Below are 21,584 nucleotides of genomic sequence, written 5' to 3'. Positions count from 1 at the left end.
ATTAATGTATTCTTCATGCATTTTCTTTTTTCCTTGCAGTTCACTCAACACAATGCAAGGAACCAGAGGGATCTAGCTATCCTCAATACAGTATGTGGAGAAAGGAAGCGAGCAAAACACATGGAAGGCAAAAATCACATAATCTTTGGATTGGAACATGTCCACCAAAATAAGTGTTATAACCATTTCGTAACATACACTTATCATTTATATAAAAAAGAAAAGAAAAACAAAAGTCACTGTTTCTGTAAAAATTAAACAGTCACAGCAGCAATGATACACCATCTCTATTCTGGTCACATGTTTACCTGGTCACCTGATCACGTGGAGATAATATCTACCAATCAGTAATCAGTTTGAGATTCTTCACTTTGTAAACATTGAGAAAAATACTGCATTCACGTCATATGGGAATAACAACAAGACATTCGAACATCGTAGATTTTTCAGCCTCTTACTGTAATAACATGATTGGATACTTCTATGGATGTTGCAACTTTTCACGTTTAACAGACATGCACCACAATGACTGATGTATTTCCTTTAAACAGCAAATCAAAAAGTGTAATGGCAAGCACAAACACAACCTGCATCTAATATCAGTGAATTGAAATGTAGGAGTTGTAATTATGAATTGACTGATACATTAAAAAAAAATCTTCTATAGACGCAGATAACTACATTTATAATGTGTGAACGCTATGAGGAAGTTTCTTTCCCATGTGACATGAGTGCAACAAAAGAAAGAGAGCAGCTTTTTCATTTTCATTTTCTGCGCCCTTTCACTCTTATTAAATTGAAACTGTAGCTCTTTTCTTAACAACAATTCTTAACAACTTGTACTTAGATGACAGAATAGGGTGATAGCCAATGTCTCCTAAAACGACATATATGACCGTTCCATAGGTTTAGAAAAACATCAGGAATTAGCTTAAAATGATTCTCGTGAAAACTATTAAAATGAGGAGGTGACGGAAGTCACGGAAGTTACTAAATAACGGACTTAAGTTCATAAAGTTCATGACAGTTGACGCCTAAGAACAAACGTAAATATTGGTTGTCCGGACAGGGTAACTTCGCCTCTTCCTCGATAGGGGTTTATGAACCATTCTTTGTCTGGCCCCTCACCTGAAACCACTTTGCCAAGGGAGACCCTACCAGGTGCACCAAGCTCCAGACAACACAGCCCTCAGGTTCATAGGGACACACAAACCTCTCCACCACGATAAGGTGATGGTTCCTGGAGAGGAACCATCATTTTTTTAATAATTGACTATTAACTTATCAGAATCGAGCATTGAATTGTTCTAGAGAGAATCGCGATGCATCTAAGAATCAATTTTCTTCCCACCCCTACTAACTAAATAGGTAGTAGCCTCACTTAGAGATACTCTTACTTTTAACAATGTAATCCTTGACAGTGGAGACAGTCTGGCACAGCAGGGCACTGGTGGTTTCAGTTTGACTTTAACTTGAAGCTATGTGGTGTTGTTCCTAGTCAGGGTGTACAAACATTTCGTGGAGAAACAATGACTCTCTGGAGGTAAAATATTCTTACTGGTCAAGTTGGTCCCAACGGCTGGAGATAAAATCGACAGTTTCTTTGGCTAAGTTGCAACTGAAGCCCAGTGAAAATGACATGAGTCACCCTGGAATTCCACCAGGTGCAGATGCGTCGCATTCTGACTGCGCTGTGGTTTTGTTCCATCTTCCGCCATGCGTTATACCACACCGAGAGCATCTCAGAAGCAGTGCGTTTTGCCTGCCTGACTCGCAGATTCTGTTGTTTTGGTCATTTTTCATGGAAGTACCATTTAGTCATGTTATGAACGACATGGATCAAAGATTTGTGGTTGTGTTTTAGTTGTTAAAATAGTGTACTGATGTGATATACGATGTGGAGTCTTTACAGGGTGTTTATTTAGAAAATTGACCAAATGCTGTAGTCTTTCCACTTCCTGCGCGGCCTGTTGAATGCCTTGCGGCTCTGTCAATAATAGACCTGCCGCGTATTTTAAGCAGATCAGAGCGGAGAGCCATTTTTGGATGCTTCTGGGATGGTGGAATTACAAGCATTGGCTTGAGTGGCCGCAATTGCTGCCGTCGGCCGCGGGGCCACCGGAACACAGCGCAGATGCACCTGGCAGAATTCAGGGGTAAGAGGTAGCAAATATTACAAAGCCTAGAAAGCCTAGAAAGCCTAGAAAGCCTAGAAATCTAGGTAAGTTACTTTGCTAGCATGCTGTTCCAAGGTCATTAATGCTATGGTAAATGAATGAACATGAAAAACAGCCAGTGCCATATATATTATTATACATTTTTCCATTCAAGTTTGAAAAAGAAACATGGTTATTTGCCAATTTTGGTTGAACTTAAACCAATTTTGCCTCCAGAGTTGCTCCGCATCTAAAAAACCTTTGTATAACAACATCATGGATATGAGCCAAAGAGAGTCAAAGAGAGATCAGTGGAAAATGATGACTGTCAGTCATACATCCAGCACCATATCATAGTCTGTTTCCTTCTTCCTCTTCCCACACTTATTTATGAGCACTGTATACAACGTCAACAGTATGACCCAGTAACTGGCATAGACGACTGCTCCTACGACCAGAACAATCTTCTCTGATTCAGGAAAGGGTTTTCTAGTCTGCAGGACAACTGTGTAGATAATCCCAATGAAGAGGATGGTGAACCAAACTGATATAGGAATCAGACCAATGAAGTTTGTCACTACCGTTTTCCTCCCAGAGGTCCCCCATCCAGACTTGTTGATTGTTGCTATTGCGAACATTTTGGCTGGCAACAGGCTTGACATGTACAGTACAGAGTAGAACGACATGAACACCATGACAATGTTACCTCTGAGGCAGCTGGCAAACGAGGCCTTGATCAGCGCCACCGCCTGCACAATGAGCAGAAACAACAGAATATTCCAGAGCCTTCCTTGGTAGAAGAGTTGGATTGCAGTGGCAATGAGGAAAAACGGGAAGAAACCCGTGATCACAGCCTCATAAGTCATCCATAGATGGTGTTTGTGGAACCACATTGAGTTGTATAGCCATTCTCTGAAATATGACTTACTCCATCGAGTCTGTTGATTGAGCCACCGCAGGTATGTGATCGGCGTCTCGGTGAGACACTTTGATCGAGCAGTATATTTGGTTGCATACCCAAGGCTTAGAACTCTGTTCGTGAGATGGCGGTCATCTCCAAAACTGCAGTGGGATCCCATGAAAGTCTGATTGTACCAGTCCTCAAGGAACTCGTGTAGGAGCGAATTCCGGTACATTCCTAAAGGCCCACTGATGCACTGCACGCAACCAAAGTAGGACTGGCAAGCCCGCTCAATGTTGAAGGCCATCCAGTACCGAACACTGCTCAGGAAGGAGACCCACGACTCGTACTTGTTTAGGATCTAGATGAGGAATTGATAGGCATAAAGAAAAGGTTGGAGGTTTAACATGAACAATGTAATTGATATGAAATGCCTTGTTTGTAAAATTGGTCATTTCCATGAAATGAGAAAAGATTTTTTTTGTAGTATTGCAACCAACCTGCACATCTCCTCCAACGCCTCCCACCATAGGGTCTTCTTCCAGAACCTTCACCATCTCCACCGATGATGCTGGGTCCAACATAGTGTCAGAGTCACACACCTGAGTAAAATCCACAAAATAAACAGTGAGTTACCTATGTTTTATGGCCAAAGGTTCTCTGTTACTGTCATGTAAAAAGGCACACAGCTTGGAGAGTTTTTCCTTATCCGAATCAAGGGTCTAAGAACAGAGGGTGTCGTATGCTGTAGATTATAAAAACCCCTTGAGGCAATGTGTGATATTGTTTGAGCTGTATAAACATTACTTAACGTGGCTTGAGTCAAAATAACAACATGGCCAGTGGATAGTCCTCTGCAACAAAGATTGACTAACTAAACCACCACCCTCTATCCATTTTCTTCTATAAATGGTCATTTTTCTCCCTAACAAAATCAGGTGATGAAAACCAACCTAGAGCCCAATCCCCATTAACAAATCACATCTGTTACAGGCCGAGCCTGATGATAGCAACACTCTCCCTCCTTTGCTGAAGAGTACTGGCAAGATTACTACTGGCAAGATTACTGGCAGCACTGCAGTGAGTTCTTTTAAAATCTCTAATTAACAAGAGGTTTCTGGCAGGCTGCATCCAGCTGCAGGTGTTAGACAGCATCATATCAAAGCGTTTATACAGTAAGCTTGAAGTCCCCTTTTTGTAATGCAAACTCATTAAAATCGTTCTCATCCATGTTATTAGAGTAATGAGGTTTCTCTTCAGTTTTACTCATTGCCCAAGAAGTCCTTTGGTAACACCACCAGCTGAATTTTACAAGACAAATATGACGCGAGGACACTTAGTTTTGGCCAAACTATGGATGTTATATATCTTCAATCTGATGGAATATAACCGTGCCTTTGGTTCACGACTATGCTATTTATCTCCACAACAGCCCATACTTATTTCATAATTTACTGGGTACATTGCAGATAACAACAGGTTTCCTGGTACTTCATCAGGTTGTGCGTTGCCAAGCTTGGCACTGTGGTTAATGCTTTAAGCTCCTGTTTTTTATATTTAGTCACACCACCACACAATGTTAGCATTATTAGACTGTATTAGCCAGCCAAACACCCTTGGGAACTGGCTTTTTCAAAGGTATAATTTAAATGTAATTAAAGTACATACAGTAGGTCTGTCTCTTTCAAGTTCATTTTTAAGCTATTTGAGATTGTCCGCCAGCAAACAGATGCATAACCTTTTTTTGACACAGTTGTGGGCCCTGACGTTGAATACCACTCATTTAGATGATGTAACACTCAGCTCTGCGAAACAGATCTGTTTTTAAACTAATGAGTTCATTCCTAAAAACAGATAAAACCCATTCTAAAAACAAATAAACCAACACAACTGATATTCCGTTGAGTGCACAGTATAAAAATGTTTTTTTAGATCTCTTATCAAAACAACCCAACACAAATTTGATTGATATTCCCTAGATTGGACACACAAAAAATGAAGAAAAAAAAAAAAAAACTGAGATAGTTTTTCAAATGGACCCTTCACTTAGACATAACCTACTGCCGCCCTTCTTCACGCTACACTTCACAACACGATGCACACAGCCACCGTCCGTCTAAAAGCAACACAAAAGACTCTTTGTGGACCCCTTGTTTGGTTTGGCAGAGCCCCCCCTTCCCTCCTCCAGCCGTTTCTTTCTCCATCTCTCTTTCTGTTCCCTTTCCCTCTTTCTTCAGCCCACACTGATGTCAGCTGTCCTTGTTTTACCTGTGTGTGTCTTTGTACATCCACAAAGATATACACACAGGCACACACCACTGAATATTTTATCTGTTATATAATGGTGTCTAATTTGCACCACTGACCCTCTTCATTCCCCCCTTCTTCTTCCTCCTGCTTTTTTGTCCCTTTTGCATTCAATCTAGTCATGTCCACTATCTACCCTTCCCTCCTTTCACTGTTCATTCTTCTCGTTTAAACCCTTCTACCTATACCCAATTTTATTTTTACAGACTTACCTGCACATAGTCCATGCTCCTCCCCAGTGCTTTGAAGGCTGTATACATGACCTCTCTCTTTCCTCCCCACTTTTGCATGATGCACACACACTTGTTGTTCAGCACCAGCCTGGAGACCTGCTGGAGGCTCTCGGCGTAGCTCTCATCTGTCTCCTTGGGCCCCCTGCTGTGATAGTTACTCCGCCACACGTACGTGGCCGATGCGTCCCATCCCATGATCTCTTTAAAAATCTCCATCATGTACAAGTCATCGTCCGTGTTCCCGTCGATCACCATGATCACTTTGATCCCCGGGTACGTCAGCCTCTTCACCGACACCAAGCATTTCCTCAGGTAGTTTGGGTCCTCTTGATACGCCGCAATGCACAGCGCCAAGGACTTATTCAGTTTGATCGGCGTCTCCAAGGACCGCCGCATGTTTCGATGTTCTAAGAGCGCAAAGAGGCTCTGGATAATGAGGTGGACGACCAAAATGGCGCCGTACAGCCCGAAGGATACGTGATTGCGGGTTGTGGTGAAGAACTGGTAGCCCATGATGTAGGCTGTGGAGATGCCCACCAGGAGGGACACGCCGAACATGGTTGTCCCACATATCCTCAGGTAGGTGAGGACTCTCTGACATCTCATCTAGGGACAGAATGTAGAGAAAAGGGTCACATTTAGTCAATGTAGTATGTATTTTATAGTATTAATAAAAAGCTGCTATGGAATGAAGTCATTGCATTCATATACTTCAACTAAACAAGAAGAAGAGTGACTTCCTGCAAATATCAGATGTCCATCAAAATTAGTGAGCTATAATAAGATACATGTGAGAAACGGTCATTCACAGCTTTTCAGCATATTCTTTTACGGCACACACAATCTTGCTTTACTACAACAAACCCAGGTAGAGAAAGCAGTACAGTTTTCCCCTCTTTTTTTACTCCCTTCTTCTCCCTCTCCCTCCCTCTACCCCTGCCCAAAAGCCCTGTCTAAATGTCAGACAGTTGTGAGTAGCCGATTGTTCCAACTCTCACTCGCACAACTTTAGTGTGGGTGGGCGCACATTACAAGATTTTTTGACCCAATTTACCAACAAGCTGGCTGCCCCTGCCAAAGTGCTCTCTAAATGCCTCAAAGAGAAACTTTTTTTCCCATCTGTATTGTAAAGAAGGGGGTTCAAAAAGATTTTCAGGCAAGGAACTTTGATCTAGACCAGGAAAGATGATTCTGTGTTTTAATGTGGGGACCAGTGAAGAACATTTCCATGCTTTGCTCTGAGCGACGACATGAGCCCGCTGCAGTATATCTTCTGCTTAAAATCCTGAACTTGGTTTCCAGCCCTCATTATGTTGCTACCGCCATCTGTTTGGCAGACCAGCGGAGACCCACTCAGCGTGGCTCAACGCAGAGCGGACCACCCTGTGATGTCATCTGTTTATATCTCCGTGGGAAGAAGAAGACAAGAGCCTTTTACATTTTCTTATGCTGCATGTGTGCTTGTCTCCCTCTGTGTTTCCCCATAAAAAGTACAAGAGAACATCACTTCCTGCACTAAATCAATACAAAGATAAAGATGTCACGTGAAGAGATAAGTGGCATGATGTTATGTTGCTTTAAACATTAAGAAGAACATGCTTTAGAGCAGTGGTGGTTCTCAATCCTTTTTCAACAATGTACCCCCCTTTGAAATGTTTTTCAGCCAAGTACACCTTGAACAGTGCAAAACATTTTTGGTAGAAAAAAAAGCCTATGAAGAGTTAGAACACTTTGCCTGTTTAGGCTGAGCAACAACCTTGTAATTGAAACACTGTAAACGCCACCCTACATTTTAAATGTTTAGAATCCATCACTGAATTCAGTATAATTATTTTAGCAATTATGCAAAAAAGAAAACGCACATACCACCTGCAGTACTCCATAATTCCCCTAGGGGTGCTAGTACCCCCATTTGAGGGAGTTTGAACCTTTGACATTATTATGTCAAAGTATGCTTCTTTCGATCACTCAGTCAGCGGGGAATCCTGACCATCATTTTGACACTTTCGGCTGCATTTTCAAATTTTTGGTGTACCTGCATTTACCATAGTGAGCTTTGCAAATGATTTGTACTTTTGCATATTTCATCATGATATTACATTATGTGTAAGTTTAGTCAAGACGAATAAGACCTGGTAATCAGGACAAGGGACAAAAGAAAAGAAGAGTACACAAAGGCCATCAGTGTTTGTGATTTGGCAAGAGTTATTCACACCACACCCAAACACACAAGACAGATGGAGGGAGGGAGAGATTAATGCATTGAGTGAAAAAAAAAAAAATTCTGAAGACTTAAGAGGAGAGGGTCAGAGAGAAGGAAATAAAGGATAACTAACAACAGTTCACACTGAGCGGAAAGGAAGACTGATATCTAGAAAGACTGCAAGAGAAAAACAAAGTTAGAGACACTGTGAGAGTAGCAGGGCAGACAGTTAGAGGCTAAGCTAAGAGAGAGGAATACATACACACACTCACACACACACAGACACACACACACACACACACACACACACACACACACACACACACACACCCCTTGGCTCAGACATAATGCCTTTTTCATTTGATCATTGGATGAGAAGGCCACAACCAGTGTTGCAGGCCTCCTCTGGCACGTGGCAAGGCTTTTAACGTCAGCCACTCATTAACAAGACCCCTGACACACACATACACATACACGTGTGTGTGTGTGTGTGTGTGTGTGTGTGTGTGTGTGTGTGTGTGTGTGTGTGTAAAACAAATACATTTTAAATTGTTTTAAGCTGAAAGTGTGTTTCAACTCGTGCATGTATGTGTGTATAATGTTTTACAACTATATAAGGTAGTGCAAAACTTACTCTTTCACCCTTGCTCTCTGCATCAACTTTGTATGAACTCATGTTTCACCATAAATGTGCAAAAAATATGTACCTAATAGTTGGTGAATGTTTGGATTACATATTGCAAAAAAAAAAAACTTTGTTATTAAGACAGGACGTCATCACAAATCTTTTTGATATACCTCCATGACCAGAGCAGACACGTTCACACCTACTGGGAATTAGCTGTTTCCAATTCACCTAACCTACTATACATGTCTTTGGTCTGTAGGAGGAAATGGGAGAACATGGGAGGAAACCACTGCAGACACATGATGGAGGACATGCAAACTCCACACAGCATTTGTTGCTTTTTGGCTGCTTGTTAATTCATGATCCACACTTAACTTGCAACGCTCACTCTGGTTAAACATTTGTGGTTAAAAATACAAAACCAAACTGTTTAATTTAATTTAAATCATAATCCACGATTGCTCTTTTCTCATTGCAGACCAACTGAATGCTGGCAAACGTATTCTAGTGATTCAGTGCAAAAAGAGACTCTGCTACTTGTTAGGATGTATTGCTCATCATAGCATCATACACTCTCATGGGTGTGTGATCCAATAAAGGTCAAGACTAATAGTTAGCTCAGACTGCAGGAAGATTACAGTTTTTTCCGATTGCTAAACGACAGTTGGCACAACTGGAGTCACATGTGCAAAACTCTTACTACAGTCTGCACTACCAACAGTCACAGGAGCTAAACAGGTCACATCACCTGCAAAACTCATTCAAAGCAACACAACTCTTAACACACGTCTCAAAACAGGCTCAGTGCAGCCAAACACTATGAACAGTCCTCACTGAGATAACACACACTGTCACTCAGAACACACTGAGGGTAAAAACACTAGTGTCAAACACCAATACACAAATTATAAACTTTCTCTTCTTTACAGTTTGAACAATTTGAGTGACTTGACACTACTCAACAGTTTATTTAAGGAAAAAATATAGATTGTATAACATACCAATTTTTACATAAGGTAAACAAGAAGGAATGGAAATCAGCAGTTTTCTTCAATATAGTATTTTGTCTCTAGTAATGTATGGAATTACTGGGGAAAAAAAACTAAAGGTACATAACAGTACCAAAGAATAGTGTGACTAATCCTGCCTCTCTCCAGCATCATGCGGCAAGTTTTCTTCATCACATTGGATGTCTGCGTCATCTCTAAATACTAATGAATGTGGTGTTTCTATTGCTTTCACCTCCATTACTTTCTGAAAAACAGTAAAAACACAGTTTTACTATTGTAAAGATAGAGTGTTTTTCACTTTTTTGTATAGCCGTGTATATAACCTCAGACATCTTATCTGGACATATTGGTATCTTTGCTCTTTTACATGTTTCTCTCAAACAGTACAGTGTATCATTGTTTCATTATTTGGTGTTTATATACAAAAAAGGCTTTCTGATCTTTCTCTATATAAATACCGTATACATGTCCACTAACTAGTCTAAAATAAGACACCTACTTAGGCTTTCAGCTAAAATTGCAATCAGCAGTGTTTGATAGGCACCAGACTGAAATCTATTCTGTTTTGAATGTGTGGTTAACAGTTTTGACAGCAGTGGGTTAGCATTTGAACAAAGTGCTGTAAATCTACAGTGTTGTGCACGTTGTGGTTAAAGTCATGGGATAAGTGTGTAGAGTTCTGAAAACTGTGTTCAAGCGATGAGAAACGAACTAGAGTTTGGTCCACATGAACTGCTGCTGTGCAGACTGGAGTTAGAGTTTTGCACATGTGACTCCAGTTGTGCCCACTGTCGTTTAGCAATCGAAAAAAACTGTAACTGCAGACTAAAAGACTTGGTCATGTTGGTGGTCCAAATTTGACCCCAGCCCCTGAGACATTAAGCCTCTAATCAGAGAAGTATCTGTGACAAGTGAAGTTGTCACTGACAGTAGTGTATATCTGTGTGGGTCAGTATATGACATGCGTCTGTGTGTGTGTGTGTGTGTGTGTGTGTGTGTGTGTGTGTGTGTGTGTGTGTGTGTGTGTGTGTGTGTGTGTGTGTGTGTGCAAGTTGAGGGTGTCATTAGCACATGTGGATGACATCACCCCAGCTTTCTCTTTGTTTTTGTGTCTTGGCATATGTGATTGATAGAACCCCATCACTACCTGTGTGTGTGTGTGTGTGTGTGTGTGTGTGTGTGTGTGTGTGTGTGTGTGTGTGTGTGTCCAGCCCTACGGTGACCTTGGGTTGGATGCTTTAGCAGACTCACTCTAAGGTCATCAACACCCTCTTGAGTTAAATTCCCACTGGCTTTGTCTCAGAGATAATTTTATTCTTGCATGGATGGAGAGCATATAATGGGTTAGCAGAAAGATGAATGAAAGAAATAAATAAATAAAGAAAGAAAGAATGAATGAATAAATGAATAGTCTTGCTCTGTCTGAGTGAAAACTCCCTTGGTTTGATATAAGATTACAGGTTCCAGTGTCTCACTGAGCGTTAACAGTAAAAACAGTAGTAACTGGTGTGAATACCTGGACTAGCTGGGGAAGTCTGGGGTGTCCAGGCACCATTGAGCAAGGCACTGAACCCTCCAACTGTAACAGAAACTAGATGCCGACTGTTGCAGTATCACCATGGAGCCAAAAGATCTCTGGAGACCATTAAAAACATCTGATCTATTTTAGTCATTTGAGCTATATGATCTGAGCTTTTAACCCTATTAAATAGACCTGCACATACCTTTCATACTGAACAATTGTACATTGTGAACTGTTATGCATAGTGTATTATTTAACTCAAATATTTCACGTTATATCTGTGCAACAGGACTTTACTGTGCATATACATACATAAAACATTTGTGTATTTATGTTTAACATATGTCCAGTATGTAAGGAATAACTGGCAATGAGTTGTTACTGACAACCCAAACTAAGAGTCCTGATGGGATTACCACAAATGTAAACGTCATGGTGGTACTAGAGGGGATGTCAGGGGACCACCAAAGTCAGTACGATCCATTGTCTGGGAACCATGAATGTGTGAACAAAATTTTCACTGGATAAATGAAAGCTTTGTGTTGCTAGAGTTAAGTCAGGGGATCACCAAAGTTAGCCTGATTCATCATGAATGTCCATACAAAAATGTCATGGCAACCCTTCCAATAGTTGTTGAGATATTTCTGTTTGGACCAAAGTGGTGGGAACACAAACTGAGAAAATGACACTGCAATTTATATGGCCATGCGCTAAGCTAATAATGCAGGATACATAGACAAAAACCCTTTGTATAATATATTGTAATGGGTATAAGGTATCCATACCGATATCTTCTAATCAATTTCTTAAGTTTTCATGTATAATTGTGTGTGTGTGTCAACATTTTGACATGGAATTGAGAGATTAATCCTATTAGCGTTCCTGAGACATGGGAACTCTGTGTCCTTTAGTATAAGAAGTGATTTAGTATAGACATGAGAATTACCACATGCTGTAATAACTCTGTAACAGCGGATAGATGTCAGATATATTTGTTACTTGTCTGGGTAAATGTGAATGCCATTAGGTCTAAATGCTGGCCATGTGTGCGTGTGTGTGTGTGTGTGTGTGTGTGTGTGTGTGTGTGTGTGTGTGTGTGTGTGTGTGTGTGTGTGTGTGTGTGTGTGTGTGTAAATATGTTGGCTCAGCATATATAATATGTACAGTGTGTGTGTTTAGCCAGTGTGCGTACATGCACACAGGAAGAGATGTATGTGTGTGAGCGTATGTGCGCTGCAGAGAGGAAGAGTTGGTTTGACTGAACCCACAGGAGAGCAGTGGAAGCCCTGTCAGCAGGGTCCTACTTCCAAGGCCTGAGATGGGACATAAAATATAACAAGGCTTACCAGACTGTGTGTGTGTGTGTGTGTGTGTGTGTGTGTGTGTGTGTGTGTGTGTGTGTGTGTGTGTGTGTGTGTGTGTGTGTGTGTGTGTGTGCGCGTGTGTGTGTGTGTCATTACTGTATGATCTGCACAGGCAGTATGAATCTAAAGCCGAGCCAAAAAAGACATCTTGCCGGTTTGTGTGGAGCTGAGATAACATTAAGCTTACATCTTTATTTTATTGTGACTCAGCGGTCACTGACTACAAGTGTAACATTCATAAATCAGCTATTCACATATAAAACTTGAATGTTGATCTGAAGAGCGAGCCAGCTCACCCCTGTGGCTGGTATATTGTACTAAGAATGTTACTTAAAAGGGGTATAATTTAATAAACTGAGGGCATAATTCATTATTATATGGATTTACAATATATAACAGGCTAATGTAGATATAGTAATGATGTTTATGGTTTGCTAAAAGCCTCTAAGTGTTGATCCATTGAAGAAATATTGGACAAAGTCTACGCTATCACCAAGACAGTATTGGAAAACCAGACCTGCTGAGGTCATACATAGCTTTGAAATCACAAACGCATGATGTTCTGCCAGCAAAACGCACACATGCAAAAATGGAGAGATGCATAGTGACCAAGCAATGCACATATGGAACTTGTGCGTGCCTTTGTGTGTGTGTGTGTGTGTGTGTGTGTGTGTGTGTGTGTGTGTGTGTGTGTGTGTGTGTGTGCGTGAGAGAGCTGGGCAGGGCTGGAAAAGGCCAGGATGCATTTTAAAAGCATTAATATGGAGATGGCCCTCATGACAGTTGTAGCAGGATGCAGGAAAAGGCTCACATGTTCCGAAGCAGATGATGAGGCAGCGGAGAGGGAGCGGCTGTGAAAGACTCCAGAGTTGGCTGCCTACTTATGCGAGACACACTCGACGCCCTCAAGGCCAGCGCGTATACGTCTGCCCTACCTTCTTGAGCTGCTTTCTGTTATAAGGTCTACTAGAAATGTGCCATTTTTAATTTATGTTTTTTGAAAAGAATCACGTCTTAGCGAGATGAGTCTCAAAAGATAATGTGAATGCAGTGCTAGATGGCAAACGTCAAATAAATACACACAGTCACTGATGGAGTACTCTGGTGCTGGACTCGGACTGGAGAACGACTCGAGTCACTATTCTTTGTACTTTTGACTCAACTTGGACTGGCAAACTGCTGATTTGGACTCTAGGATTTAAGAAATAGGACTCGGAAGTTGGATGAAGTTTCTGACTACTTTTACGGGTAACAGGCAGTGATGGAGTACTTGAGTCCTGGACTCATGTTGCTATTCTCTGGACTTGTGACTCGACTTGAACTCAGGTAATGATGACTTGACTCGGACTTGGACTGGAACTCTGGGGACTCAAGACTTGAGTTAACAGTTGGTCATTTGACTACAACATTGCATACAGTAGCCTATATTTGATGTATGGATATAAAAGCAACAACTGTCGTGAATCTATATCTTAATTTTATTCATCTCATATTGCTGCAGTCAAATGGATGCGGCACTGCACAATTGAACTGAAAGGTCATGGGAGCTTTCAAAGGCGCCGCTAGGAAGTCGCCGACTCTCCCCACTCCTCCCTTTTTCTCCTCCTCTTCCTTGTCCCTCTCATAAACCCCCCATGTGGCCACTGTGTGCTGTTGTTGTGGGAGTGTTGTCAATATAAGAACCGGAACTTAACGGTAATAACACCCACCGCACTGCACTGCACTACTCCATACATGATTGGAATCAGGTGGACAGGGCCACGGCTGGCAGAGGTACAATGTTACAACATAACTTGGGAGTTGACTTTTACATTCCCTATCCCTTTATTTACTCGCCTTCTGTATGGTATTAGAACCAGGTGGGATAAAGTTCCAACTGGCAAAGGCACAAATGTTACAACATCTAAAGAGAGTGCTTGTGTTATCGGTTTCTTTGTTGTGTATCATCTCAATATATCTACCACAGCAGTTGGGAGTTGCATCATTTTAGCTCTAATCAATTTTAAAGTGAAAGTGGACGGTAAAGCTGCAATTAATTATTTAATCAAACACTGGTAAATCTCAATTTCAAAGCCAAACTACGCTGTTTGGTATTTTGGCATGTTCTCCTCCCTTTGACTCATCCCTTGCTCCCTTTTTTTTTGTGAATGAGCAGAAGGAAGTGATGCAAACATATACTACACAGAGGGTGTTAGAGGAAGATGGAGCGAGGAAAAGTTGCAAAAAAAAAGATGGAGAACAACAGTTTGGTATTCGTTAAGAAAAGAAAGAAAGTGTGTTGGAAGGAAGGAAGTGAGTGAGTGAGAGAGAGAGAGAGAGAGAGAGGGAGGGATGGCAGACACCAAAAAAAGGAGGGGGGGGCGAGGGGGGAGGAGGAGACTGGTGGTAGACTTGGCTCAGTTCACTGCCAGCTGAGGCACTGGACTTGCGCCACTGTGACAGGCTCCAAGATGTTCAGCCAAATTACAGATGTGTCTCATGCCTCCCTCTAGAGACACTCCTCTGTCTAGTTTATTGTTTGGTTTCCTTCCTATACAGTCACAAAGACAGTGTTCTTTGTGTTTTTCCTGCTTCTGAAGGCCATGACATGTCTGGCATAAAACGTTTTAAACTGTTTCTCCTTTTCTGAATCCAGCCAGTCTCTGTGATCCAACACTTTCCCTTATCTGACTACAGACAGTTATCAACAGTGCTCTAAAATAACTCCCTTCTTCCCTACATGGTAGAAATTTCTATTCTAGCACTCTGTATTATCATGGTTAATTACAGCTAAGAGATAACAGAGGCATGAAAACCCATAGCGAGCCTGAAACATTAGGAAGGAAGCAAGGATGTGACTGTGATTGGGATTTAAAATGTCTGACCTTTTGTCATGCAAGCTTTTCCACAAGATATACCATAAGTTACATCATCGAAAACATCTAAAAAGAAAATGTTCAGGAGCCAACTGTGTCTGCTGTGCAGCGAGCACAGCTTACTTTGTGCAGCTCCTGGGTTACTTTAACGTAATGCCTGGACCTGTGCATTAACATTGGCATCAGCCCTCCCTGTGAGAGCCTTTGACTCAGTATGAGGTAGTGGCAATCTAACTCAGAAACTCGCTGGCATCCACATTTTCACTTTTACTGGCTGGCTGAAGCATTGCTTTACTGCTACTTTACCGAGGGAACCTGGAAAGAAAACTGTGGCATTAATGCAGAATAGATGAGGTAGGTGGTGGTGTTGGTGTTGTGGTTTTGGGAGGGGCTGCACATATGCACTCTTTCCTAACTTCAGTAGTTATACCTTGCCAGCCCTAAGGCCCTATACCCTGAAGGACCCATGCTGTGAGCAGTAATGGCACGTGGGACTTGTTGTGAGCCCTAATGGAGACCAGCCATGGAATGCCTTCCTCTGTTAAGTAGTAAACTGCTCTCTGTGCGCTGTGTGGAAGAACATCCTGTAGCAATGATGAGTCTACAGTGAACTGTATGACTGTGTCACCTAGGGAAGAGTGCTTTTCTTCCTCTTTTGGCATGACCAGCTACAGTACAGTAGGCAACATTCATGGACTACCCACATTGCTGCACATAAGATTTAAATCTCGGTTTAAGTACTTTATGTTCCGCTAACAGGCACCAGAGATGGATTGCCTTTCTTAACTGTACAGTGAGCCAAATGCTCAGCGGAGGGAACTCCCTCGAGGGCTGCGATTAGTGACAGTATGTTGGTATTAGTCTGGATACATGTCTGCATTGACAGAGGGTCCACACATGCACTGATTATACAAAGAACCTTTGTCCTCAAACTATCCTTTTTAAAACCTACATATGGATTTCAAACTAAGTAAATGCTGATAAGTGTGGTAGCCACTGTAAAGGTTTCTCCAGAAGTACAGTAATACTGGACATATTTCTAAACAATTCACTGCAGAAGAGAAGCTAATGTGAAACAATGTGGTGGATAAACTGTATCTATGCTTCAGATACTTTTGGAAAAGCCAGAAAGGTTAAGTTCCTGCACAGTAGGGGACGTGTGGTACCTCTTACATTGACATATCAATACTGACAGTGGACTAAATGCTTGACCGCTCCTTACAGGTGGATATCGTGGTTCCAGCTTGCACTGCGTGAGCATGAGAATGCATCAGGAAGAGATAAGCCAGGTCAGTAGGAAGTAGATTCCATGTGTAGGATAGAAACGATGTGCTGTACATAATAATGTCAGAGATGCTTAGACATTCAACTCACAGATGGGCATTCCTTGTGTGGGTTTTATATTAGCCAGCAGTTGTATCTGCACACTGAGAGTGTAGACAGTGTAGGCGGATGGAGGAAGAGAGTATGGCCAAAGAGTGCGACAGATGTTCATTTGCATTTGTGCATAATGTGTGTAGTGGGTGTGTGGGGAAGTTCTAATGCCCACAACAAGGAAACAATGTGCAAACATTATGGCACCTACATACGCTTTCGGTCACGTGTGCATGCATCTAAACATTTCTGATCACTAACACAAGATCGGTGTGAAGATCAGAGGGGTTGGATGGACACTTCACAAATGTCTGCCACCACTATACCCTGCCACTCAGAGGACATTATTATTATCAACAATTAGTACATTACATAGGTGTCTAAAACATAAAGGCCATTCAGTGTCCACATGTGCGCAAATAGGCTACCGGTCTTTCACATGTGTCATCAAATTCCGCGCTCCACGCTGAACGAGTCCAAATCCAGCCTTCCCATTGGCTCACATACCTTAAAGAATGACGTACAGCTTTGCGACGTCATCTATTTAGTTTATTCTCAGGCTGATGACAAATGGCTCGGCAAAGACGATGTGTAGGTTTGTTAAGAGTAATCCGGCCGCATTCTGAGCGAAGAGGAATGCAGTTAGGAAAAATTAAACTTTTGAGACACATTTCTTCTTTTTAGTATTAATGTAATACAATTGAATGTAGCTATGATCTGGCCAGGAAAAAAGACGCAATTTAAATGCACGACCCGTTAAGGCGCATTAAGAGAGAGAAAAACGACCGTGACAGCTGCATGGCATGCCCCCCAACTTAAAGCTTCACGCCCATTATTGAGCATAAATATTGGACAACATCCGTATTGTTTATAATTATGAAAGATACCGTATATATATAAATGTATTGAAATGAGAGTTTGGAGCATGAACATGTCCAAGAAGAATAATTTGAATGCAGTTAATTACAGCTTCTGATGGAACATTTATCCCAGTCTGTCAGCAAGCCGCAGGCTCGCTAGACCAAAGGATCACCGGCCGCCTACCTTGAAGCAGCTGTTGTCCTCTCGTAGTCCTTGGGAAAGGATGCGGTCAGCTCCGGCGGCTATGGTACCGCTCCACAGGGAGAAAAAGTCTCGACAAAGTTTGAAAGGACACTTGTGTAGTAATGTGTCTCATGAATCCGCTGACATTGATCCTCATTAATAAGAAGAGAAACGTGCACGTTCCCCTAAGCTTGCTCAGCTGGATGCTCAAAAATATGCACGACTGATGTCGTCACTAGTTTCAAAAAGTCTGTCTGCAGTCATTAACGCTACACCGCAGGCTTCTTAGGTGCACAAGCACAGACATCATGTCAGTCAACTTTGGCATCATTCATATAAAAAAGTATAAATAAAGAGTAGAATATGCAAAAATGATAAATATTTTTCTCCATCAACGTCTGGCAGCTTCATTCATATTTTCTAAGTTTTAAAAGTTACAAAAAAAGCCATCCACTCTGGCGGCGTCAATCATGATCATAATAATAATAATAATAATAATAATAATTTAAAAAAAGAAAGTATCCAGCAATGACTCTAATAATTAAATGTGAGTCAGATCATTTGTATGTTTGCTGTCTTGAGGGGCATGTAGGTAAGTCTATAGTTTCCCCAAGCATCCAGGTTACACAGAGCGCAGTGAAGTGGCCAAAAGTCTCTCTGCCACTGCTGTCTAATTCCTTCCAGACGGCTGTGTGTGGAGCCTCCTTTATGGCTGCTTCGGCTCCCAAACCCCTTTTACCGGCCTACAACAGATTGGCGTGTTGTTTTAATAAGAGGGGATGGTTTGGGGGGTGTAAGGAGGAGCGATAGAGTGGAGAAGAGAGAGAGAGAGAGAGAGAGAGAGAGAGAGAGAGAGAGAGAGAGACTCACTCATATAAACTCCTGAGGTAGCGACAGCAGACAGACAGAGAGACAGACAGACAGAGAGAGAGAGAGAGAGAGAGAGAGAGAGACATACACCCCTGCCCCATTCAAACCTGAGAGCAGAGCAGGACTGTTGCATGCTCCTGAGAGGCAGTAAAACCTCCATGTTTTGTCTTTAATTGCCCTTAAACATAGTGTAAAAACTGGCACTACTCAAAGTTTAGTACTGGGCTTTGGATTGAGCCAGCGTTAACTGCCTGACATTAACAATAATGCAGATGATCAGAAATATGAATCCATTAAATAGAACAGCTGGAAGCAAATGAAGAATCCAAACGCCCATCTGTATAAGGAGGGCACATGTGCACGTGGAAGCTGGAGCTTGAATGTTATGGAATTTCATTGATTCACTAAAGCGCAGTTCCCAACTTAGACCTGCAGGCAGTGCTGTGCATCACAGAACCCAGAGTCTGGGGTCTGAGATGAACAGTGGAATATCCAACCCAAATCAAGATTCATGTTAGGCCTCTTATCATGAGACAGAAGTGTTTAGCATCATGGGAGCCTGGGTTGCTCATCTTGTAGAGTTCACGCCCATATATAGAGGTGTACACATTGACGCGGCAGCCGCGGGTTCAACTCCAACCTGCTGCATGTCCGACAAATGGGGGGCTGATACAGTCGATTGTTCTAATTTCTGCATGGTCTTTGAATGATGGTTACTCCCTCATCTTTATTTTGTGAGAAATCCGTACACACACATACATTATATTATAAAATGTAAGATTGGCAGCCTTCACACACAGAGACACACACTAATTAAAACATTCAAAAGTATTATTTAAAATATCAGTAAGTTTGAAGATAATCTCTTTAAAGTGAATCATTATCAAATGATGCAACATGGACAAACAGGTCCGTGTGTGTCACTTTGTGGCATGCGCAATTGATTTCTCATGATTTCTGAATTCAATTTTCCTTATTTAAATTGAGGGTCTTGTATACAAAGTCATTTTACGCAAATTTGTGATTTTGGGCTACATAAATAAAACAGACGTAAATTGACAATATTGTATTGAAAGCATATGTTTTTGCTGATCATAACGTCATATTTTGTGCTAACTGAAGAGCATCCTTTTTGTACAACTAGTATACTGTATATGAGACGAGGTGATGAATAGAAAAAGGGGCCTGTAGTAGGAAACCCCCGGTAGACCTGCATTGTTTATGTATGGTGTAGTAAAAAACACACAGTTCCCAAGCTCCAGTGGGTCTATCCCTGATTGTACCTGTCAGTGAGCAACATTTTTGTCACAGGGGCCATATATTGTTTGGAGCCAAATGAGTCCCCTATTCTACTTTCTTTTTTTTTTTTTTTTTTTTACTTTTGTACAAGCTCATTTACAGGGTACTTTAGTATTTATTTAAACAAGGGAATACACAATAACGTGCAGGCTTCCTGGAAGAGAGTGTAGCGCTAACACAGTATAGAACAGAGATGTCACTAGCATCCCAGGAAACTTTCAAAATGAGGACCTCAATGGCCCTCATTAAGAAAAGGGAGTTTTCTGATTTTTTTTAATTCAGTAATTTTTCCTAATGTTTGCTGTTGCACTGCAATGTAAAGTGCATATATGGGAAAGCATTCTGTTGGGTCTCTGGTTGAATTAGCAGAAGTAAGTTTATTTTTTAATTGAATGATAACAAGTTACATTTTAGCAAAGCATGAATAATAATTTGGGGCATTTCATTTCCTGTTTGAGTCTCAATAGGACATTTCACTCTGAAAACAGCAAGGGCTGATGGGAGAAAATGGTAACATGCTATTAATGCCGATATTTCAGAACATCCATCATAAACTGTGTGCTAAGAAAGTGTTGTTTGTTTGTTTGATTATTCAATTTTCGTCAAAATCCACAGACTGCAACACACACCTATTGTGTTGAGTGTCCATATGGAAATACACACATTCTATATGTTCTATGTCTACTACTGTGAGACTCTACAGGCAGGAAACAGCAGCAGAGCATTGGGGAATATATTGAGCAATTATTCTGGGAGGTATAGTTATAGTTAACATGTCACACTGCCAATGTGAGCTTTGTTTGACTTTGGCTTTTTCCAGCCTGAGATTGAACACAAATCCCCTCGCAATGACACACCACTCCTTCAACCAACATTATGAGCAGAATATAATATGGCTGATTGAAATCAAGAAAAAACTCAATGGGTCAGGAGGATTGGATGAGTCTTTTGAGACGGGGCTTTGCCAGGTAAGGTTAAGCTTTTAGTTTTACTCGAAAACCATAATCAGGAGCAGGTAGGACTAATGAATACCAGGTGTGCCAGCTGATTGCTCAGGTGCATTCATGAAGCTGATGTTGTCACAGGCATACACTGCTTATTAGGCCTAGTCCACACCTACATGTTTTTTTCTTTTATTCATTATTTTGAATATTTGAAAAATCCTGCCAACATGAAAATGCTAAAACACAATTGAAGCACTGTCAAGAGAATAGCAAAACAACAGGCGGCAGTATAACCCAGTCACGCAAAGAAGAAAAAGAAAATGTTGGCCAATCAAAAACCTAGAAAAAAGCCGAAAGGCTACCCACCTACTAGAAGTCCGACAGTCCCGTTCAAGACCAGTGACATTTGCAGCAGGGGGGTCTCTGTTGTAGCAGTGTTGGGTTATGTAGCATGGACCTCAGTACACAACAACACACAAATGGCATTTCTAAAAATTTTCAACCTGGCTGAAGTTTTCCAAAAGCTTTCTTTACAGAGACATACAACGCTGATCGTAAGTGGAGGAAATTAAACACATAGAAAAAGCCATGTTTTAAAAAAAAACAATACCTGTGTATGTGCACGGTGACTAATAGGCCTTAGACAGAAAATCAACAGATATCATGAACATCAAACACCCAGTGCTATTACTGTCCATAGATGTTTTTATATATATATATACATATATATTTAGTTCAGTTGTAGCCAAATCACTTCAAATGTCCTGGTTGTAAGGCTAATGACATAGACAAAAGTAGGACACATAGACAAAAGTAGGACATATATATATGTCCTACTTTTGTCTATGTCATTAGCCTTACAACCATTTGTAAG

General features: G+C 41.3%; 1 protein-coding gene across 1 annotated transcript; it reads right to left on the bottom strand.

Moving 5' to 3' along the window:
* Window positions 1–2,488: 2,488 nt before the first annotated feature.
* has2 (hyaluronan synthase 2) lies at window positions 2,489–17,679 on the bottom strand. Its single transcript, XM_028581547.1, has 4 exons — window positions 17,598–17,679; window positions 5,577–6,203; window positions 3,558–3,659; window positions 2,489–3,418 (listed from the first exon to the last, which is right to left on the bottom strand). The coding sequence occupies exons 2-4, from the start codon at window positions 6,201–6,203 to the stop codon at window positions 2,489–2,491; spliced, it is 1,659 nt and encodes a 552-aa protein (XP_028437348.1). The 5' UTR covers window positions 17,598–17,679.
* Between the last annotated feature and the right edge of the window lie 3,905 nt (window positions 17,680–21,584).

The sequence above is a fragment of the Perca flavescens genome, chromosome 6 (assembly GCF_004354835.1).
Source record: "Perca flavescens isolate YP-PL-M2 chromosome 6, PFLA_1.0, whole genome shotgun sequence".
Classification (NCBI taxonomy): Eukaryota; Metazoa; Chordata; class Actinopteri; order Perciformes; family Percidae; genus Perca; species Perca flavescens.
The sequence above is the reverse complement of the archived record's forward strand: the minus strand, read 5'-3'. Positions and strand labels throughout refer to the sequence as shown.